This window comes from Rhyacophila brunnea, unplaced genomic scaffold, assembly GCF_057557595.1.
Source record: "Rhyacophila brunnea isolate RB1 unplaced genomic scaffold, BYU_Rbru_1.0 scaffold_2, whole genome shotgun sequence".
Classification (NCBI taxonomy): domain Eukaryota; kingdom Metazoa; phylum Arthropoda; class Insecta; order Trichoptera; family Rhyacophilidae; genus Rhyacophila; species Rhyacophila brunnea.
In genome coordinates, this window is record NW_028232859.1 from 25,329,830 (window position 1) to 25,354,950 (window position 25,121).

The 25,121-nt window shown below is 28.8% G+C and overlaps 1 protein-coding gene across 2 annotated transcripts in view; it reads left to right on the forward strand.

Annotated features, from left to right (window-relative positions):
* LOC147072108 (zwei Ig domain protein zig-8-like) overlaps positions 1-7,961 on the forward strand; it is an 81,233-nt gene extending 73,272 nt beyond the window's left edge. For both annotated transcript variants that reach the window (XM_085946641.1, XM_085946642.1), the window contains exons 7-8: positions 2,344-2,515; positions 6,453-7,961. In XM_085946641.1, coding sequence (XP_085802767.1) covers positions 2,344-2,515; positions 6,453-6,580 — 300 coding nt within the window. In that variant the 3' untranslated portion in view covers positions 6,581-7,961. The remainder of the gene's footprint in view (positions 1-2,343; positions 2,516-6,452) is intronic.
* The last annotated feature ends 17,160 nt before the right edge of the window (positions 7,962-25,121 follow it).

The window sequence follows — 25,121 nt, forward strand, 5'->3', positions numbered from 1 at the left end:
GGATTTTTTGTTTATATATTATATTATATTGATGAGAACATATAATACGAGTATAATATATATAATATAAAACTTGAATTAGTACTATAATAATAAATCCGTCAATTTTATAACATGTAAATTAGTTTGATGTGATGGGATGAATTTTATTATATTGCTGGTAACAATGTAAGATGCATTTGATCCGGTGCGTGAATCTAATGGATTGGGAAAATGGTTAAGAACGTTTGATAATAATATAACCTCCACAACATGGAGACACATACGTCATATAAGTTAAAATATTGGTAGAAAATTATGTATGTGGGTTTTACTGATTATAATATTATGCTTGTATTATTCACAAAGATTGTGACGTATTTTTCCTTTCATATACCTTTATAGCTATATTATGATTAAAATAGCAGAATGAAATGTCATATTATAATAATAAAATGTTCACGCGATATTATATTTAGTCGTGCTAAGTGATTTTAGCAATCATGAAAAAATGTAATGGTTTTACATGAACGACAACCTACACATTAGAGCAGGGGTTCTTAACCGCTTGCCCGCGGAGTCATTTTCGTGCACCCCCGGCAAAGTATTAAATAATGAAAAAAAAAATATTTTTGATACAATTATTATTTATTGAAATCGCAACAAAATAGCCATTTTTTGTTTTTTACGAATAAGTTTTTATTGGACTACGAATTAATTAAGAAAGAAGAAAAATTTTCTTACTGGTGCCGATACGCTATTTGAGGGATTTTTAAGCGAGAAATTATTTCGGCAAATTATGACACAACTACTATGAGAATCCAGAAGATGTCAACTGATTTACAAAGTCGGTTGAAAAATGATATGAAAAAATGTGATTATATATTTATATATCTAATACAGCGCAATTGGCAGTATGCGTAAGGATGATATTCAGTGATTTTAGTGTAAAAGAAGAACTATTAAAGTTACTACTAATGCAAGAGTGAATAGGGGCGAAGATATTTTTAATATCTTTAAAAATTACGTGACAGAAATTAATATGCCTTTAAAAAAGGTATCAGCAATAATATTACTGATGGTGCTCTAGTAATGGTGGGCTACAATAATGTATTCAGTTCCGTTTGCAAGAGATATGAATACTTCACGTAGGTACTTCCTTTTAGCAAGTCATAAGTATCGTTCTGAAAATAATCAACAATAGTCGAACAAATCCTTTATCACACAGAATATTTAAAGCCCTTGTAGAATAGGACAATTCCTCACAAGCTAATCTTATTTTACATACAGATATGAGATGGTTAAGTAAGGGTATATCTCCTAGTCGATTTTTTGATCTTCTGAAAGAGATTAAAAAATTTCATTTCAAAAGGTCAAACATTCGAAAAATAAGATAGCCATCATTGGCTGATGATGGACTTGGCGTTTATGGCTGAAAAATAAAACATTTTAAATCTTGAATTTCAGGGAAAAAATAAAGATATAGCAGAAATGATTAGTTTTATAAAAACCTTCAAAGCTAAAATACAGTTTTGGATAAATATTTTTTCGAAAAATTCTCTTGTATATTTTCTAAGGCTGAAAAAAGTGATTGGTGAAAATATTTTGACATAAAATTATTTATTAATCATTTTAAGGCGCTGTTAGAGCAATTTGAAAATAGATTCCAGCAATTTTATTTTTTTGGGAGACCGGTGTGCGCCCGCCATTATTATCCCAAATCTTAAATGCGCCCGCTACCGCAAAAAGGTTAAGAACCCCTGCATTAAGGCGTGCGGTTATATCTATTTTTTATTTAGAGAAATGATAATATTTTGGTTGGCCATAAAATATTAAAATCATTTCTTAAAACAACCAAAATCGATATTTTTAATTTTGTTAAAAATATTAAATGTATTGAGTGAATTGATCTGTTACCCTATAATTACTATAACGAGCCTTGAGGCCCAATGCCAGTTAAGTAGTGTAGTAAAACATTAATATATTGTAACCTCGCCGATAATCGAACTTGGGGCCCCCAGAGACCAGCGCCTTGCGCTTTAGACTACGAAAACTACTTTAAGTTGTATTCTATTTCATAGGTACTCAATTTATAAAATATTTAAGTAATACTTTACATAAAATTCACCAAAAAATTCGGAATATTTTTAGCGGGACTGTACTGATTTTTGATAGAGGAAATAAGGGTCCTGGGTAGTCACATGAGATTGTAGTTAACATACACGTTCTTCAAACATGTAATATATATTATATCTCTCAATAGTATGAAAAGGAATAAAAGAAGCCGGTGACATGGATCTAAAAGTTAAAATGAGTTACCTAATAATTATTGAAAAAATCATTAACGGGTACTTCTATGTGCAGGTGATAAACTTCAATGAAGATCGCAGTGGCGTGTCGGTCGTGACAGAAAAAGGGGAGCTATTAACAACGTCAATACTTTTAGTGCGTGCTGCGGACCTCGCTGATTCCGGAAAATACTCATGCAGCCCGTCCAATGCAGATGTTGCCAGCATTCGGGTTCACGTGCTTGATGGTGAGTGACTAATTGTTATGAAAAACCTTTTCGCTATGTAACCACAAGTTTATTACGAGTATGCAGCCGACGTGTCCATATAATATGAGGCATTTGGGAATCACAGGCATGTATCTAAAAGCCATTTATGAATTTATCGATAAATTAATATAGTTTTATACATGTTATACCTATAATACCTATAGAAAATCAAACTGAATTCAAATATTCACTAAATCAGGAGATATGTATAGCATTTGGAAAGTCCACATTATTTATATCACCGTAAATTCCTTAACCTTCAGTTTTAGAATATAGCTAAATCTGTAGGGCTAATCAGAATTTAAATAATAAGCGGTTTAAATAGACAAATCCATGAAAGAGACTATATTCACTGATAAGAAGACTGCTAAATTTGGTCTGCTTACTTTCAAATGCAGTGCAAATCCAGTACTAAATAGGGTTCTAAATGGATTAGGTGTGTTGTGAGTAAAAAATCTTGTCAGATATTACGATTACAAAGTCAAGAATTCGGGCATATTTATAAGTGGGACTAATTTTTATATTATAATTAAATTATTTACGGATAGAAATAAAATATAAGTATGTATTGTGTCAAGAAATTTTTTGAGCTTAAATTACTTTTACGAATTAATATAAGCGCTAAAGAATCGCTTAGTAGCATAGCATCGAGTCTTCGCCACCGAATAAATATTAATGATATATATTAACAACTGTGTATGTACTTAAAACGGTATTAATTATGTATTCTCATTTTCAAAAGGACTTACACATTGAGAAATGCGCATAAAAATAATCACACAGCTTTAATGAATTTTAAGCTTTATTAAGTTTTACTATATTATATTAACAAAATTTATTATAGATATTATTAAATATAGTATATTAAAAAGTGTAGATTAGTTCTGCGCGACTTTGACCATTGCATAAATGAACTATAATAAAGTTATTTGGTTTAATTTGTATATTTTAAAGAGTGACTATTGTGCATTTCAGAAATGGAGAGAAATCTTTTTGCCTCTAATGTTCTTATTAGTAAATTATTACGTATCAATGACACAATGTTGATAAAAAGTTAGTAATACTCAAAATTATGTTATGGAGTAATTGCAATTTGAATTTTGACTTACCCTCTTTTTTCTAGCATACATATTTATATATTGACACATAATTGTTGTTAACTCTAAATACCTAAATTATCGACTTACCAATTTTTAACAGCAACCGATATTAATTTAAAGTAAAATGAAGTTAGTACTAGTGTTGTTTTGCTGAAAGTATCTATAGATAATAAGAAAGATGATTTTTTTAAATAATTCACTGAAAATTTACATAATCACGTGTTTAAAATAATCAATACATACCTAAGTATATGAAAACATTAAAAACAAATTAATTCCATGATAAAATTACAATTAAAGAAAAAACTGCTATAAACTGTGCTTTCGTTGGACGCTTGTATTTTTTATTATATCATTTCTTACACTTTACTAACTTTAATCTTTATTGACGACTTTACTCGAGTCTGTGTGTTTTTTTATACATTGTATTAGCTATTAAATATAAAAACAAAGATTAAAGATTTATTCTTTATTATGCTGAAAATGTTATTTTATATTTATTATTATAAATTATTTTAACCATGTCTAAATTCGACACAATATAAAAATATTATATCATATTTCAACAAAACTAACTTAAGTTGTTCAAAAATTGTTAAATATATTTAAAGAAATAATTCAGTATAATTATTGTAACATAAGAATAAAATTATAATTACAATAATAAAAGACAAAATTAATCAAACCAAAAATTGTATTTTTAATTGTCATTAGATCAATGAACTCTCTCGTGTTATTAATTACCTACGTTAGGTAGGTAGTCAAAATAAAACATTTTGTTTTGTTGTAAATTTCTCATACAGAAAAACGAAACTTGTCGATAGTATCGTTGCTTGATTATTTTAAACGAAATAAAGGCGTTTTATCACAATGAAATCTTTAGGGAACTAAAATAAAGCAAAAGTTTCCCTTTTATTATTGTGTGACTACTAAAGTTTTGATTACGGTTCGTTAAACATAACAAAAAGAGTTTTTGAAATTTCAATTTCAAAGTTTGGTTTCACTCTTAAACATGCATCATGGCCAACCACCGGTAGCTCTGAGGCATATTGCAATAATGATTTAGTTATTTAAGGATTTTTAATGTATGTACTTATTGAAGCATTATTACACCAAAATACATTTTAAAGTTTTTATCTGTCTGTCCTTGGTGAAAACCAAAATTAAAATTTTCTTCCTTCGCGTAATTTAATAACGACCAAAATCTTTTTCGTCCGTTTTAATATGAGAGTTTAAAGACAAAAAATCCTGCGTAACAATTTACGAACATGCAGGAGACCAATATTAAATTAGAATTTTATTTGTGTCGCAGCATATTTTTCATTAACTAATCAAAAGTGTTATAATTTCTTTAGAGGATTAACACATATCTCACTTTTGCGACATTGAAGATGGCATTACAAACCATCGACGCCATAAATTAATCATTTTCCCTAAAACTTCCCTTACTCATATTTTACTTAGCACTCTCGATGTATTTTATACATTATTTTTTTTACCATGTCCGATCCTAATAGAATCATATGGGCCTCCACAGAGTAGAGGTTTGTATTAACAGATTTTGTTTTTACGAGAAATGGATGTCAGCCACTTGCTCAATCTATTAGGTCCATACCCTGACTCACACACAAACCTAAAAACAATATGTGTACTTGCCAGACCCAGGATTCGAACCTGAGACCCACAGCGTGATAGTCCAACGCTTGTGCCGCGCGGCCACCATGGGTGTTTATACATAAAACATAGATATTTTGTCATTTCGTATCCAATTGAGCAGAAGTATAAAAACTATGATTACTATTTCAATTTATGCGCTTAAGTAGGTAGCTTAGATAAAAAATAATGTCTTTATTTTTAAAACACATAGTATCTTTTAATCCTAATAACGACGAAAAATTCAGTAATTTCTATAGTATATATTGAGTACCTACGTATAAGTTAAATAATAATATACAATGTTATATAACTATTTAAGCTATATATTATAAAGCACTGGTATTAAAAGTATGTGTCGCGACGCGATGAACTTTTCGGAGTGCGAGTGCCCCAGGCTGTTCGAAAAATAAATAAATTTCAGAGAATATTAATTCAATACACGATCATAATGACAAAAACTACGGAATGATTTATTAATTATTGTAAATTTAAGTTCTTTTTTTTAACATTGTATCCATTATATTATTTTTTTCCAAAACATAATATAAAGTATGTTTTACTTCGAAATCCGTATTAAAGTGTTGTTGAAATTTAGGAATGGAAAACTAATATTTTAAAAAATACTGCACATATTTGAAGGAGACAACACACCTTCATCTAATTTTGATAGATATACTGTCCATTGTCCGAGCAGTAACGTTTCGGATTATAATGCTGTGGGTCCCGAGTTGGAATCTTGGATCCGGCAATTCACATGTTGATATTGTATTTCAATCCAGAGTATGAACATAATAGATTGAGCAAGTATCTAATATCTCATAAAAAACATCCGTGTGAATGCCTATCTGATTTCGTTAGGACGGAAAATGTTAAACAAAATCAGTTGACAGCTCATAAAAGCACAAAAACCTCTTGAATGTGAAAGCGAATAGAAAATTTTCAATTGGCATTCTAGAACATATTTTTATGATATCGTGAAATGAAAATGTTTGAAAACCACTGTGATATGAGTTTTTTGTACTTATACTAACCAATATAAAATGTATGATAATTAATATGGTATGCGTATAAAAGTACTATAAAGTACATTATTTAGTAATTATTTATTAAAAAAAAAAACAAAATTTAACTTATAGTAACATACAATGTGTTGTTTTTAGGGGAAATACCGGCTGCCATGCAGACGGGGTCAGCAGGAATTTCCAGCAGTGGGCGATACGTACTGGGACTTTTTACACTATCAGCCATTTATCATCACGCGACACAATATCTGCGGTTTCATCGGTGACGAAATTAGTTAAATAACATGCAAACCTGAAATATACTCTTTTTATTGATTGTGAAGTGTGTTTATACTAATCTGATTAGGTAGATTTAAGGTTCGGAAATAATATTACAAAAATAACAGTATAAATAACAGAATCGAAGAAGGTGAATAAATAATATATTGATTTTGTTTGCATATTAAATAAAAATATACGAAATCGTCAAAATAGATGGAATTCTCTCAGAGATTTTTTTTAATATTGCAAAGATTTTTTTATAAATAAAATTTGTTGTATTTACATATTTTATGTTCCTTTATATATTTTATTTTATTAATTTATAGAATTATATTCGCCAAGACTCAATAATATTGTGTTGACGATAATAGTAAAACTAAATACTTACATATTATTATAATGTAATCGAACTGGCGTTTACGTGGTACAAGTACATTATTATAATGAAAAAGGTTTTGATGCTTGTGTTTCTCAGCCGTTCTGAAGATGGGTTTATAGCAACAGCTATCAACATTAATATCTTCGATAAAATAGAATTAACAAAAAAACTTTGTTTCAAATGAATAAATAAATTTATATTTCCTGTACCTACTTACCCATATTTTTTATACAAATACACAGAATTTATGGAAGTGACATTTTTTATAAAATATTTATAATTTTGTGAATAAACATAAGAAAAAAATAACTGATATACAAGTATAATAATGTATGTTACAATATTATTATTTATCAATAATTTATGGAAATACATTATAGATATTAATTAAAATAAACACAATTTGTATTACTAGTTTGACTTATTATGGAATTAATATCAAATTGTGTTTTATTTTAATTAATAATATGTATGTTTTTCATGTATTACGAAAAATTATGCAACTGCAAATAATAAACAAACCTAGCGATAATATTGTCCTGTTTTTTTTTACCCGGAAAATCGATTGCAAGAACAATTGCATGGGATGCATAGGTCAGTTTCACAAGCTTATTAAAAATAATATGTACTATAAAATAAAATTAATACTACTATGATAGTACAAAATAATAATTGCGTGTTGAACATTTTGTTCCCTCGCAATTTAACAAATAATGTTTAATAATTTTCTCCTTCAGAAATTCGATTGATTCAAAATTACAAACAATTGAATAAATAATACCGATGAATTTTCATTTTTAAAGTTACCAAAGACATGATAAAAATATAAATATATTAAAATATATTACTTATTTGTCTGCGCTCAATATTCCATTGTAGTTTATTTTCCATTAAACCGATTTCTTAAATAAATCAACAAAGACATAATAAATATTCAAAGTGCGATAAATATTACAATAATAATCAGTACCTACCAACAAGTTTACCTGTACTTATATATAAAATTTATCCATAATTTTAATACGAAATTTATTGTTACTTATTTTTTGGAAACCTTATACTTACCAATATTCAACGGGTTTGTTTGAGTTTCAAAAGTTTTCATGAAAATATCAAAACACCAAGAAGTTTGTTTGTGTAAGTACAACACACAATAAATATTCTATTCGGAATATTCAAAATTCATTTTGTTTGAGGTAATTTTAATATTATAAACTCACCAGTAAACATAATATGTTTATATAATGGAATTGAATACAAAATAATCCTTTATCAAAAAAACATACCTACTAACCACTAAAATAAGCTTAGATATAATGAATGCATTTATATTTAAGTACCAATATATTAGAAATTAATTATGATATGTATTATTTAAAGATTGTAACTAAAGTTATCTAAAAAATGTTAACATACTGATACTTCAAATCATATCATTGCTTATTACTAAGCATTGTTAACACTGTTATCCAAAGTTACGTGAAATTAATATTAATAAAATATCCTTTATGTAGCATTCATTGTATTTGTATATAACTTGAAGTATAATAATATGGTATAATAATTATTTATGTTGAATTTATGTAAATATATTTTTTAATAAACTTTAAAAATAATCCAGTTGTTTTATTTTTTTTTCTTTGACAATATCACATAAATCCGATTGAAGTACTTAATATTTATTAATAAATTATTTTTTTACCAAGGACTTCTTCCAACTTATAAACCTACGATTGGTTAATGGGCATAATATGATTCTTCGATAACTACAATAATACTATTAAGCACTTATATGGATGCAAATTAGAATATTATTATACCTGGAATAAAATCAATATTATTTAGTAAATCTATTTTTAGTCCAAGTTATGCATCCATTTTGTTAACATAATTTATGACGTATAAACGAAAATGACTATTTATTTTAAATATATCTTATGAAAAAAACAATAGATTTTTAGCTAATCTCCCTAGAAAAATATTATTATTAGAGTTTAGCGTATAATTACTGCCAACACTTAAATTGAAACGGTCTAACTGCCTGAATAATTTTGTAGATAAAATAAAATAGAGTGGGTATATTATATTAATTCAACACTAATAATTAAGTATCGTCAGCAATGACATAATAAAAATATACAGATAACCATCTTTCAAAAATAAAACTGAATAATAAATATTATTTAAGAAACCAGTATAAGCTTAATTCATAACTTACACTGTTACAATCCAGTGATGGAACATAGAAGAACTACAAGGTTGCAACCCTTTCCTCGCTCCATCGCCATGTTTTGCGTTTACTATTATGTGATCTACAGCGCGTAGATCGCTTTTGAGGTAAGTGATGCTCTTTTATGTCTATACTTTACTAAATATACAACATGTTATATTATATGTTGTGTATTTTCAAGATTTATTTATAGAATAAATAGCTACTCATAAATTCAATTGTATCTGAAAGTATAATTATTTTGTACGTCTATGATAAGATATGAATAGAATATTATACTGTATTCAACCTATATGCCTTTATAAAAATACCCTGTTCTATACACTAACGTAGAATGCCTCACTTGATTATATGTGAGTACTTCATACAAACATATTCTCAAATGTATTCTACTCTTTGATCGGCTCTGATCTCAATCAAAGCTACTTAATTATTAATATGTTTCGACTAAGTATATTGTTTTCTTCTTTGTTCTATGTTCGTGTTTGATTTTCTTGATGATTTTATACATATATTAGTAGCATATATGGACAATTTATTTAATGTGAAGACTTCAGTTTTTCGTATATTTTAATATTAATTATTTTTATATTATCTTCACTTTGAGATGTCTATTTAAATATTCTTATTTTTGTGCCAATCTCATAACATATATCAGCGACAATTAGAGTGATCTTAGATTTATCATCGACTATCTGAGACATTACGAAAAAACCGCATTATTCAATCATTCTTTGGTTGTTTTAACAATATATAATTGAAAATAAAACTTATTAAAAATTTTACAAAGTGAATGTCATTGATTTTTTTGTTGTTGTGTAGATGTAGCCTAAAGACATGAGAAAAAAGTTAAAAAAATGTCTTTATTACATTAAGCTGGGGATCTTTAACCTATATCGCGATCTAAAATTGGGTCATTTGGCATATTAAGCGGGGGGGGACATATTTTTCAAAAATAAAACAAAATTGAGAATTCTGGAGTTAAGAAAATGTTGTACAAGAACCAGCAAGATGGAAAAAATCGGAAGGAAAGGTCTCGACTTTGATGGATAGATTTTTTCTTGGGTCGCTAAAATAAAACTATTATCGCAGATCAAAAGGAATAATTAAGAAACCCTGTATTCAAATTATAGGTAAAATTACTAGAGTTTGAAAGTAATATAGAAATATGTTTATAGTTTAGATAATTAATCAATCCTTTTCAACTACGATTATCTACTCAACTAAACAATTACTACAGATGTGTTACTCTTCTCAGTGTTTCCGAGAAGGTTCACGTGGATATTATTTTGTCCATGATTGGATATCACTAAAAGTTTTGCATGCATAACACTGGGGATTTATTCTAAGAAAGTCTTGATTAGACCACATACCATCCAATGCCTCCTGCAGCAGATGTAAGAGGGACATATCTGTTACATGCAGCTTTGTAAATAATGAGAATTATTTTGATATATCTCATCGTAAATCGTTCTGGCTGATCGTTGTAAACCATGATAAGTGTCCCCTACACAAACACACATTTCTACGGGAAAATTACGTTAAGTTTCAATGAGGCTATGTACTTGCACCGTTTTTGTTTTTATTATCATAATATTATATAATATAATGTGTAATATAGTTAAGTATAATATCCTTCACTTGACAATAAAATTATTGGAGCTCACCGTGAAAAGGCTCGCTATTAACTTGAACCATGTGGCTCTTCATATGAATACGGTAAATACCTAAACCAGAGCCTGCGTATACTCATTCTAATCTGTGAGTTTCCATTCTGCCTGTTGATTTGGTGACCAAATTTAAATACTAATGTCATGATTCCTGATGATGCTTCCTAGTGAAATTGAACAAAATATCGGTCGTTCAACATGTGCGTGCCACCTATGCTCGTATATAGCCGTGAGACGTGACATTTTACCAATACCCAAGGGTCTCAATGTTTGATCTTCGATAATCGATATCTATTTTAGAGGTATGTACACTGGTATGATAGTATTACACAATCCCAAGTTTGTATGCTGATACATCTGCCGTAAGTAATATGAAGACGAAGGGGCACTTTACGCGACTGTAACATGCGTTCTAGATGGCGTAACATTCTGGACTCTTGTATTACAGATGCACGAATTTCATTGGCGTATACGACCATTATACTCTTTCAGCCGTATTCATACAGTCTTGAACCGCACTTAACGCAGTTAGTGGTTTATCGGCCGAATTAGAAAACTATAAAAAATGCATACGTCACGGAGATACGTACAGGAATGCGCACCAAACTTAAAATGGCGGCGATCTGCGCGATCTGTCAGTGTTACGTTAATATATGAGTTCATCACAACAAGAGTTTAGTAGGTTTAGTTCATCTTGATTAAAGTTAACTGCCCGTCGTCATTGGGCTATAGATGGATTCATGATCGTAAAAATGCTAAAATTGTAAAAATGTATACAGATATCGAGGATCGATGGAAATGTCAATATTGTCAACGAGTCCGCGAAGCTGTATTCCATATTATGGAAATGTTTACTGGGTATACTTTATCCTTTCGTGCATTAAGGAGTATAAAATAAATATGATATTATAACAAATACATTATTTAAATTTCATGATCATTACTCATTTATAATTATTAAATTTATGTGATACCGTTTGCACATTTTTACACATTATCGGGGAATCAAAATTTAAAAGTTGGTAACATTAGTCACGGCATGACGCGTATTTAGGTTTTCTCTATTTAGGTTTATGCACGCAAATTTGCATTAAATAGCTTGAATGCAGTTTGCTGTTATATGCATACGCCAGTTAGTCTGCAGTGACACTATAAAATAATCTACGTACTGCAGGTCAGATATGAAAGAAACTGCTGGATGTAGTGATGGATAAAGGGAAATGGCGTCACTGTATGATTATCATAAGATGTTCGCGTGCTGGAGTGTGAGAGCGTGAAGTAAGTTAGTATAATAATAATTGTATTTATGTGTAGTTGTAAGTCAAATTAGGAACTATTTGATTATCCTATTATTTAGTACCTTTCTAAAGACGTAAACTTTCTTTTACGAAATTTATTGATTATTGTGACCATGTGATTTCATTGTAAAAACGAATATTTTTTTATTTAATGTTTAATATACACAAAACGTAGAAGGCGTCAGTTGTAGCCCAATTTTTATTATTAGCATTATTATAAGTACTTGTAAATCTTTAAATTTTTATTTTGTTAATCGATATTAACTATAAATAATATGATATACGTGTGGTTCTGTGATTTTTATGATAGAAAATTACCTATCTCTTTTTGAAAAAGGTTTATCAAAAACACGTGTCTTCACAAAGAATATAGGTACTTACCTAGTTTAATAATAATTATATTAAATTTATTGCGCGCTAATACTTCTATTGAAACAAAAATATTTTTTTTTTCACTATTATATAATATTCAATTGTATTTCCGTGTTTATACGAGAATAATTCTAACGTGGCCTCTTTAATAAAGTTTGCAAAGGAGAATGGGTGCAATTGTCGAGGTGCACGCGTCGCCTGCACCAGGCCCCGCCAAGACATATTCAAATTTACGAGCCAATATGGCCCCCAGCCTGGCTCAGTTACGAAATGGGGTTTAAAGCCGTTAGTTTAATATCAGTAACGTTATCCAGTCTTGAAGAGATCTCCTCCTTTATTTATAACCCGATTATTAGTTTTCTAAGCCGGATCTGTAGGATTATTGGGAAAACTTATTTCGGTTCTGACTGAAAATGGGACCTCATAAGACTACTGTATTAGCTATAAATCATTATATTGGAGAGTATTATAGATTTTATTTCATTCGATGGAACAATTAATTGTCGCTAATAAATACTACACAAATTCATATTCATAAAAATATGTTATTCTACACAATATTTAGGCAATAATTATCTTAGAAAACCATCGACATACTATTATATGAACAATGATATTCAATGTTATAGGGTCTTTACCTCATAAAAATAACCTTGATACATAGGTCTAATAAATTATAATAATTACTGGACGAAGGTTGACCTAGAGGCCGTTAGATCGACGACGTAGTTTAGTTCTGCAGAAGTACGAAAAAACGCAACACACCGGACCGAGACCTTCATCGTCTATCCAATCTCATAATAGACCATAATGTAAGAAATTTATGCTTACCAAATAATATTAGATAATAATTATACTTAATATTTATTTATATATTTGATTATTAACTGTTACACTTCAATATTTATGATTAGGTTTATCGTAGTTATTATTTTCCAAACTGGGACAAAATACAATTTAAAAAAAAATATTTATCATTAATTGTCTAAATTTTTGACTAAATATGTGTACTGTCCCTCTATACGTAAGTATTACAATTATATATAAGATACATATCTAATATATTAAATTCTTGATCTCTTGCGTGTAAACATACAATACCATTTTCGGCTACACTTAAAACCGGGAAGTATGTAGTAAGTCTATTTATAATATACCTACTACAGGGTTACATCTTTATGTAGATATGCATAGATTTTTTGAGTGTCACTCTGAATTTTATTATCACGAATCAAATTAGTGACTACAAAACTACTATACACAATACATCGTAAAACTGTTCAGTAAATTATGTAATTTTATTTCTGTATTAATATGTATTTTTCAGATTATATGAAATCTTACTATTCTGAAAAAATATAGATGTATAAACTATTCACTACTCTATAAAAATATGTATTTACCTAGTCAATAGTGATTAGCAATAAAAAGATAATTAAAATAATATATATTAGTAAGTGATATTATGAAATGGCTTAAGGCAAGACTTTTTATTGAAAATTATATGCAAAGCTAATGGCTACGAGGAAAACTATTTTCATGAATAATGGCTTGCACATTTATAATTTATAGCGATGACGTTCAAGTAATTTCGATTTACGCGAAGGCTAGCAGCTTGTTATTTATTGTTTCTATGCAAACTCTACGTTTTAGAAACTAGATTTCATAATATTTATTATTTACTTAGCCATATGAGGGATTGGTTGAATCATCATATTATTATATAACTTAATACAGACATTACTCTGAAACAAAATATTTTATTAATAATTTAACCCAACAAACACAGCAATATATACATATATATATATATATATATATATATATATATCACATACTTACTTATAGGTATTTAAGTAAATTTGTTTCCACTAGTTTAATGGATTTTAATTTCAGTTCTGTTTTTGACAGTTTTCATAAATCATTTCAGCTAAAGAATGTTACTAAATTAATATATTAACTGTTGAGAATGTAGATAAACCAGATTTTCTTTGTCAGTAAAACATCGTTAAACAATAGTTGACAGCGCGTGTGCTAATTCTTTTGTCCGTTCATTAGAAAGAGATAAAAACGCTCGAGATCAAATCTGTGAAATTTTTCATCGACCTCAAATATGCTCTCGTTTGATGTTACGCGAAAGAAAAGGTTTCGTGGTCTTTTTTCGACACGAGCCGACATCGTTTTACGGTTTTGCGTTTTTTTCGAGGCGGGCACAAAAGCCGAGGAAGGTCAGACCGCTAGTTTTTCAAGGGTGGTGAATCCATCCATTTCCCAACGGTGCTTGAGTTACGTCAGAGCTCTTACTGATTAATGTCTCACGGCGGATTTAACTACGGAACATTGGCCGCAGCTAGACGCACCGACACATTGAGTTATTATCCCACGTTCGCCATTACGCCAAGGAGGACCGATCTGAAATGGTTTGTACTGTTTAATTTGCGGACTGGGAAGCCGTATCACATTGCCAAACTAAAACAATAACTTTGAATCGACCAAATAATTGTGTGACATGGTTTGCGGTAGATTACTGTATAGTATTAATATTATCTCTAACATTAGACAGGTATGCTTTAGGACATTTAGGTGAATAATACTATTTTAATACCAAATATAATGGTACCGAACACCACAAAAGCTCGTAATAGATGGTAGGTACTTAGTACTATAAAAGATCACGTCATCATAGTCTAGCTTGATAATTTTTTCCTAAAGTGGATGCAATTTCCGCTGAAAGATAAAATGGCGATAAAGGGACGCTGTAAAGACAAAAAGATGATTAGAAGGTACTAGGCCACTTACGGACGAGAAATGAATGTTAGCTAATTATTAAACCTAAAATATTTGTGGTCTGAATCTAAACACACAATGAAAAATAACATCTGATTCCTTCCAGTCCCGGAATATTAAACGATGGCATACGACTTCATAAGCGGACATCTTACTACTGGTCCATCACGGGTAAGCGAAAAAAACATATATAATTACACTCATTCCTTACAGAGTTTACAATAATTTTATCGATCTTCACAACTTTATCAAAACCTCTATTATAAAACCAGCTTTTCAATTTAGTAATCATCGTATTTGAAGGGGTTTTTTGTTATTTTATAATAACATGTTTGTGATCAAATCTTCCGCAAACCCACGAATCATTTTATGTATTTTTATACGGTGACACATTTTGGTTATTATAAGAACAGTAGCAATTTGTATTTATTAAAATTAAATGTTCATTATGTTTTTTATGGATAGGGAACGTTAAAGCAATACATGTTTCAAGAGGCGATATTATGCCACAAAAAAAAATTCTGGTCTATATGGTTCCAAGTTTAAATCATAGCGTTGGAAAAATACTACCTACGTATTTACACCCTATTTACGACGGGTGGTTCTGTGAATAAATGATAAGAAACACAATGAGTGTTCACATATTGGTGGAACTTTACAACAAAAATTATGGGAATACGGGGTATATATTGTATTACATAGTAATGTAGTCTTCTAAATTATTTAAGAGCCGCGTTTCTATATAAAATTTCTTATACATTAGGAATATCAAAACAGACAGATTTTTATGGTACCTATTCACGTCAGTTAAAATTATTAATGATTGTCAACTACAATTATATAAAAGGTTTATTAATGAATAAATATTTAGATGTATTTATATGCTTGTTTAATAATAAAATATAATATAAGCAATTAATTATTTTAATTTATGGTTTCATTTGAATTTGTAATTCTTGCACATGAATGGGTTTCATGAAGGCCGAGTCCATTTCTTATGAAAACTTTAAAAGTTCATCGCAAAGAGTTGTTCAAACAAAACCCAGCCAAAAGTAAGAAACTTATTTATGTTCACGGAGAGCAAAATATCTTCCAGCTCCTGGAGTGCTCCAGAGAGCAAATACTTTTCTTGTTTACTTGGCATTCAAAAATTTGAGTCCAATCTGAAATTATTTTTGAATTACATTTTGGTACTATTAGCTTAATTAATAATTATTAAAGTCAAAAATTTTCTAATTTAACCTTCAACGTCAAACTGTTCAAAGAAATTTTGATGTTAAACAAATTAATTTCGAATAAAAATATGTTTTTATGTAAATAACATAAAAAATGGCTCTTTCCATACAAAACGAATATCAATATTTTACTTCAAATTTAATAGAACATAATGACATTTTCTATAAGTGATGCATAATAATATAATATTCAGATAATAAGGAGATTATATTATTACTTTGATAAACTCACAAAGTACAGTATTTTTTCTAAGTTAGTTTTATAAGTGAATATTCTGACAATAATATTTGTCGTAGGTAGTTATTATGTTTAATATTGATTTTTCACGAAGAGAATAAAGTTATTCTCACGAAACTCATTGAAAAATATCGACTTAATTAATCTAAAGCTAAGTAGGATTCGAATATGTACACTATTTAGTCGAGGATTATAATCAGGTTTCACATATTTCTGAGGATTTTCGTATTTTTATATTAGAAGCATAATTGTATTGTAGTATTATACAATCATACATTTCCAAATCGTATGTACCCATTACATATTTCATAATAGTGTACAAGGATGTCACAATAAATAATGGTTGGACAATTCTTGACGGCTACAATAAATAAAATTTAATTAACAATCAATTATTGATAAATTTTGAAATAAGCAAATATATTTCAAGAAATTATTATCAAACTTGAGTGTCCTATAGTTTTTTTTACCAAAATCATTGCCGAAAAGTTCAATAATTTATCATTAGTGCCATTTTTATATGCTTAATGAAACACAAATATCTAATCAATGATTCTTATAAAGATTACTAGACTATCAGTTATCTTTATATACTTAAATTAGTTAAATTAATTAATTAATAATTAATAATAATTAATTAAAATTCAATAAACAGAAATGCCACTACCGTATTATTATGTTAAGTTAAAACTAATGCAGTGCGCAAAAACAGCCTTCATCTATGACTATGGAATGTTCACATTTAAAATTTAACAGAATCAATATTCAATCCAGACTATTAATATAACCGTATGTATAGATTCAATGACTAAAATTTCTTTTTCATTAAACGTCGTCTTACTGTTAAAAAAATATTTGTACACTTGGTTATTAAGGTATTTTGAAAAAAAAATGTTTTTTTCTGATTGAAAAGTTATTAAGTTATTATTTTATTTTGTGTTTAAGAATTAAAATTTTGATCAGCATTCAGTATTACACACATATTTTATTATGATTATGTTTAAGGTAATTACGCGCCTTCGATTTAAATACATTCATTTTATCTACCCCATGAAATTCAAATGCATAACTCATCGTGCATCATTGAAATTCTAACCCAATGTTCTTTATCGATTATAATGCTATCTAAAAAGTATAAAATATTTGTATACGATACATAAATAAATATTATGTCTATAGGATAAATTAAATGAATTTACGACACGTTTAATTTAATTTTCTCCATCCAGTTTCCCCAGGAGAGTTTAAAATTAGCTAGATTCTCCAAATGAAGCTTGCAATTAAGTGGTTTCATTTGCATTTACAATAAGTTAACGTGTGCTTGTCACAGTCGTTTACACATGCGAGCAGCTTGGTAGTGTCAGCAAACAACTTCTTCTCTTCGCACATTATGTATGAGAGTTATACCTACCCCAATTTATTGATCGTAACACGTTTATACTCTTACATTTTCTATACAATTTTATTAGCCTAAGACTGTTTCCCTACATTGTAAGCAAGTTCTATACATCAATGTGAATATTTTTTTTATTGTTTTTAAAAATATTAACACACCTATTCAGATGTAAAATTTTATATTAAAATCACAAATATGCACAACTAAAGATCTACCATCGTAAGTTGGCAGCCGGTCAAATTTGAAACTAAAATTGTCTATCGAGGATAAATTTGTTACAAATGCCATTTAATTTTACAACATGTTTCTCGAATTATGGATTGCATAATATTTGTACAGAAATCTACTACCAATAAAAATTTATAAAATTACCATTTTTTTTGTTAGTTATGGTAATATTCTCAATGTCATACTAGCGCCCTCGCTGAAATGCCAATTTATGATGGTAGATCTATACTAATAAGATTATTACAAACATTAAAAATTATAATAAGTCTCGAATTATTCTACAATGGTAATAAGATGGCTATTCCAAGGATTCTATATGTTTAGGGGTACAATAATTTACAAGTAAATGCTATTTATAGAATTAGGAGAGGCAATACGCATTTTTTGTTTCTACACCTCACATTGTTAGAGAATTCTCATCTGTATACTATTTTACATATTTATCGCATGGTGTTTTTAAATGTCATTTTATATGGTAAGAGTACACTTAGATATGGCCAATGACATTATTAATAGCTAACATTTGCATTATTTCTCTATTCGGCTCGAAGTTTTTGACGTAAATATATATTAATAAAGTAAAGAAATATTATATGCATAAATATATAATCTATGAATAAAAAAAATACTTTTCGTCCATCTAATAGTGGTAGAACCCAAATAAGCCTTTTCAATTCTACACCTCCGTGATAAATTAATTATTATCATGATTGCTTTTGTTCACTTAGAAGGGTACTGTCAATTTTTTTATACAAATGGAGCTCAAAATGCTTTACCGTTGTGCGTTATGCAAATAGTAAAACTGTAGAAAACCAAAAATATTATATTCTTAACTATATTATGTTGAAGATATGAGTTGATTTTTTCATATTATGAAGACAGCATAGCATACGAAATACAAAGAAAATACATAAAAGGCAGCTTGAATTGACCTATATACGATAATAAAATATAATATTATGAATATTTTTCTGAAATATTAACTCACATTTACACATTTTTATTGGTGACACAGGTAATAGGTAATATAAATTTTACATGACGATACTAATATTATAATATGTGCCCATAACAGTTTGTGGCAAAGGAATTTAGAAAAACACTTCCCGACTAAACGAATGTTAAATAATATCTAAAAGTAAAGGCGAAAAATGACTAACTTTTAAATTAGTTGTGTTATTTCTGATTGTTAATTAATTTGTTATCAACTTTACACTATTTCCGCCCGCATCCGTTCAAAAACAATTTTCAACTAAATTTTGGATTCTCTCAAAGCAACATAAATTCATCATTTTATTGAAAGAACAATGGGTAACCAATATTGACTCTATAACTAAAATTTTCTATGAAGGAAAATTATTGAGTCGTCGCGTCACAAATCAGCTCTGCTTTGGAGAATATTTATACATAAGAAAAAATCACAGTAAATGGTTTTTACTGCATACTAACGACGTCAATATAATATATATAAGTAGATATATAATAGAATGTTCTTTTCTCATCATATTTAACAGACATAATGGATGATGATAATATATATCCTAATTTTCAAAGAAAAGTAATGCTATTTATTAAAACAGTGGTTTTAAAAATGTTTTTCAGAATCCACAGATCGAATTTTGTGGCACGACAATTCAACTAGTTGTATTAATTGTTGAATAATGTGTACCTACCGTTTTTAATAATATGAAGTATTCAATTTCTATTGAATATTATTTATATATTTATTTAAAAATACAAAATATTGTGGACACCATATTGTGTTCCCACCAATATCACTCGTAACTCTACGGTCTTCGTGATACCCCGTCGCAGGACGGATGTGATGTTTCATGATGCTGTGTATCATGCGATTTATTTATTTGATAGCACCATAAAGGTTGATTTATTTTTTATTAACTATATCATGTTTTTGGACGTGTTAAATAGGTTAAATTTATAATTGTATTTATCATTTTACTCTAATATCTACATAAGCACAAACTCTCTTGTAATGTTGGTTGTTATTTGTAATTAAGTTATTTTTATAATTTGTATTTATTATGTATTATGGCACGTTGGCAAATCGCTGTAATGCCATAAAACTCTTTTCTAAATAAATAACTACTATAATAAGACATAACAAATCAGAGTTCAGGACGTTCCCAGCATGAAATTTAAATTGAAAATAAAACTGTTTCTATTTAAATAGGTTAAATAAAAATATCTACATATTTACTTAATATAATATAACAATTAATTGCCCTCATATGAGAAGAAAAAAATTATAAAAAAACAATGTTATATGTAAGTAAAAATAAAATATACATCACATTAGTTAAAATATCTTTCTTTCATATGAAAAGATTGACCGTCTTTTATGGCATGTAGTAGTGCTAATATAATATAATAATTATAATTACATATAATATGTTTATGAATTTTATCACTTTTGTGACTGCTAATTCGTCAGCTTAAGCGTTCCATAAAATTTAGTGCTCTAAAACTAACAATTTGCACATAGTGTAAAGCTCGTTGGCTTGTGTTGATTTTTAATATTATGTTACAACATAACAAACCCATAATTATGTTATAGGAAAGTAGAAAAAAGTAGAAAATTATACGTCAGGAATTTCAGCGATATTAATGTTTGCAACTTTTGCGTGATAAGCAAATTTTCACTTTTTTTTCATTCTCGCGGTGAGGCGTTATTAATTCAGTCGAATAAATTGTCCGTGTGAACATTTAAAAGTTTCCAACACCACTTGATGCGATTGCGTGAGTCAACATTTTTCAAAAGATAAGCCGAGCTTTTTATAAATGTCATAAAGCTTTGATAATAATGACGTAAATCATGAGTCGGATCATCAATCCGTCGCGGGGAATCAGAGAATAGGGTTTGACCCATTCCACCTCCGTTCTCGCCCTCCGAGCAAACACCGTGGGGTGTACCACACCCTTATAATTACAGAGAAAATCTTAATTGCGTCACGGAACATGGAGTCACCAGCATTGGTTAAAAACGGCTCGTGAATTTGTGAAGCTTTTATTCGGCTCACTCATAAAAAAGGGCATTTTGCTAATTTATGCATGAATTTCTCTACACAACTGACTTTATAAAAGATCAACGTTTTTATTAACCAGTCACAAGAACTCACATAATGGTTTTACTTTCAAAATATCACATTATTAAAAATAATACGTTTTTGTTATATTACGAGTATATTCATAGTATAATCATAATGTACGTATAAAGGGTCTTTTTGCGGTTTAGAAAAAATATTTTTATTACAAGTATGTACTTATATATTTCCTAAAAAAATAATGAATTTAGTTTTTTAACATAAAATATCAACCTAAACTTATTTAATAACTATTGTATTATTTTACAATGTATAAAGGTATATAAGTACAATTAATTACATCCATATAATTTTGCCCAAAATTGTGTCTACGTACCTCTGTTTGATCTCTATGTACTCATAGTTTTTTTTATTTTCCAAACTTACAATATGCTAGTAACCCAATTTTGACTATGAACCATAAAATACTTTTGTATATTATTATGAGTTGTCGAAAATTTTCTTTTTAATGTCAGAATTGAGACTATTTTGAAATTTTTTTTCAGTAGATTATTTTTGACAAAATTATAATGCGTGAATATTTGGCATATTTATCTATTATTACCATTGTTCATGGTTCACAGTCTAAAGTAGAAATTCTTTCTTTCTTTCGATCATGTCCGATCCTAATAGGATCATATGGGCCTCCGCAGAGTGAAGGTCTGGAACAGATTTTATTTTTACGAGAATTGGATGTCAGCCACTTGCTCAACCTATTAGGTCCATACTCTGACTCATGCACAAATTGAAAAACAATATATGTATTTTTCATACCCAGAATTCGAACCTGGGATCCTTGACACCATAGACCTACGCTTAAGCTACGCGGCCATTGTGGGTATAAGTACAAATACAATAATCTTATTACAGTACGTTTGGTAACACTTCGAACGCACACACGAAAAAACTCAACCGCGTTATTCTTCAAATCTGTCCTATATCACCAGAGGTTTAACGCAGCTTGGAGACCCGTCGATACCTCCTACGTATAAGGTCGGAACTACTCTTCGGTCGGTAACTTTTCAGTAGAGCGATTTTTATATTGTGATTGACACCACAATGTTAAATTAAATGCTGGAATGATATTTTTTAACTATGTTTATGAAATTATATTGATTTAATTCTTGTTGTTTTTTAGATATCATACATTTATTATCTTTAAAATTATGTAACTAAAGGCAATTGAGTCAAAATAGTCAAAACGGAGTAGAATTTTGTTAAAGTTTCAGAAAATATTCAATCATTAAACTTATATAATTATAAAACCTAGCTTATTTCAATAGTTTTATAATTATTTTTTTATTGGTTTACATAATACATAATATTATGTAGGTACTTATACTGTTTAATTTTACACCTTTTGTCACTTATTATGTTTTTACGTTTTAATATTATTATTGTTTCTTAAATATATTATAATAATTATTAATGTTTTATATATGATATGATATGTAACTATTTGTTTGGAATAATAAAAAAAATATTAAAAAAACACAATATTTTTATTTAATTACCTATATATTTTTAAAAACGTATTGTTAGGTAGATAAATTTTAATTAGTATTAGTATTATGATGTATTTCCAATGTTGTCTGAAATATTATTGTTGACGTGGCTTAATGTTTAAAAATTATTTTTCTTAGTCTTTTTAAGCCATTTTCTATTAAAATATAATATACAATCTGCCACCGTAAATGATTACCTACTTAAAGTGTGTCAAAATCATCATTTACTCTATCTATCGAGATCTTATTTAATTTTACCCCTCTTTTGATTGAAATGGCTTAACAGATACGCCCATGGAAAAGATGCCGTATATTGATATTCGAGTTTGACAATATCTAAATGGCCCCCTTAACAGATTATAGATTCGACATTGTAAAGACCACAATATCGCGAAATATAGTTAGTGTCTAATGTTTGTTTAATTACGATCCACACAATTATTAATAATACACAAATACATAATGAAATAATAATTATTATTGCGTAGTTGCTATATCAACATTATAAGATACAGTATCTATTTTCAAACAGCTTCAAAATATTTCAGGAGTTCAGTGAACCTGAGAAAATACGAAATAATTTATTTTCAAGAAAACTCCTCTCTTCGAACTTAGTTTGGTGTGTATTTAGTTACATAATAATAAAACACATGATTATTCATAATTACTGTTTACATCCGATCTGTGAAGATCAAATTAACTCAATGTTGTTATATTGTTTTAAAATAATACACGGATTATCGTTGTTAGCAAAGAGTTCAGGCTATAACACTCGAAGAAGTCTTTAAACACTTTTTCTATTACGGTACTTTTCTGATTTCTAAACTTTCTGGTTGTGGTTGAATTAGTAGTAGTAGTTGAATATTATGGTGGCAATATATCATACTGTTTATTCGGATATTTACTATTTCGGTTTTATGTGCGTATAACATATTTTTTTTATTATTCACTGAAATATTTTATCTAATTACGGTTTTTGGAGTATTTGGTTGGTATTGTGATAAAAAAAAATGTTGGTTTTCTTCGCGATGATTACTCAATTAAGTTGATGAAATTTTCCTCACACCTTCGTCATCAGATGCAGGATTAGTCTCATTGTGTCCGTCAGGAATAATGGATATATTATGGCGTCTACTCTCGGTGCCTTTCGTTTTTGAGCCTTTTACCACCAGATTTTTATCTCGGCGTGCGTTTGCTGGTATTAGAAAATATAGGTTGCTCAGGAGATTCAAAAGTATGGCTTCTGCGGGTATGTGAAATAAATAAATAAATAAATATTTTCTCAAAACGGGAAAAAGTCTAATTTTATAAAATTTGAGTATTCGACCATTCGCATATTACAATTCAAAAAATAGTCTTACTATTCGCGCAAAATGGCAATTTTACCGTGTACCTACCTACCTGAAAAAACCTTTTTTTGCCAGCCGAGATTGGACAGCGAATAACAAAGCTCCTGCATAATTATCAGGCCTTAACTTCGTGTTTAAAATGTAGCAAAAGAAAATTTTGGATGCGAGGCCTAAAGTTAACCCACCCTCCCCCCCCCGCCCATTCCATAGCAATGTATTATATATATTTAACCAACGTAATGGCCGAGCGTAAATTTATCGGCGGATGACTTAATGGATCTTGAGTTTGAATTCCAGATCAGACCAATTCAAATGACGTGTGTTTGAACTCATATGGTGAACTTAATAGGTTAAGAAAGTAGATTACAACCAGTTTCTTGTAAAAAAACCTTTTACGAAACCTCTCACTGAGACGGTTAGAGTCAGGTCAAATAAAAATAATTACAAGATAAAAAGATTTTTTTATACACAACGTTTTTAAATTTTCTCTTGAATCATATAAACTTGACTTGACTAGCTTAAACGATCAAAAAAAATGTATTTGATAGAAATAATACTGAAATGTCATTTTGACACTCATATTGATTTCCATGGTAACGCACGTATATTATTAATAATTTTGTTGTTAGGACCCTAGCGACCAATAATAGTGGATTGATTACGGATTTCTTCCGAAATAACTTTTCATACAAAACTGAATTAACTGAAAATGAATTTAATTCTACTTACAAATGGCTAAAAGTTTAAAAAAAAATGCG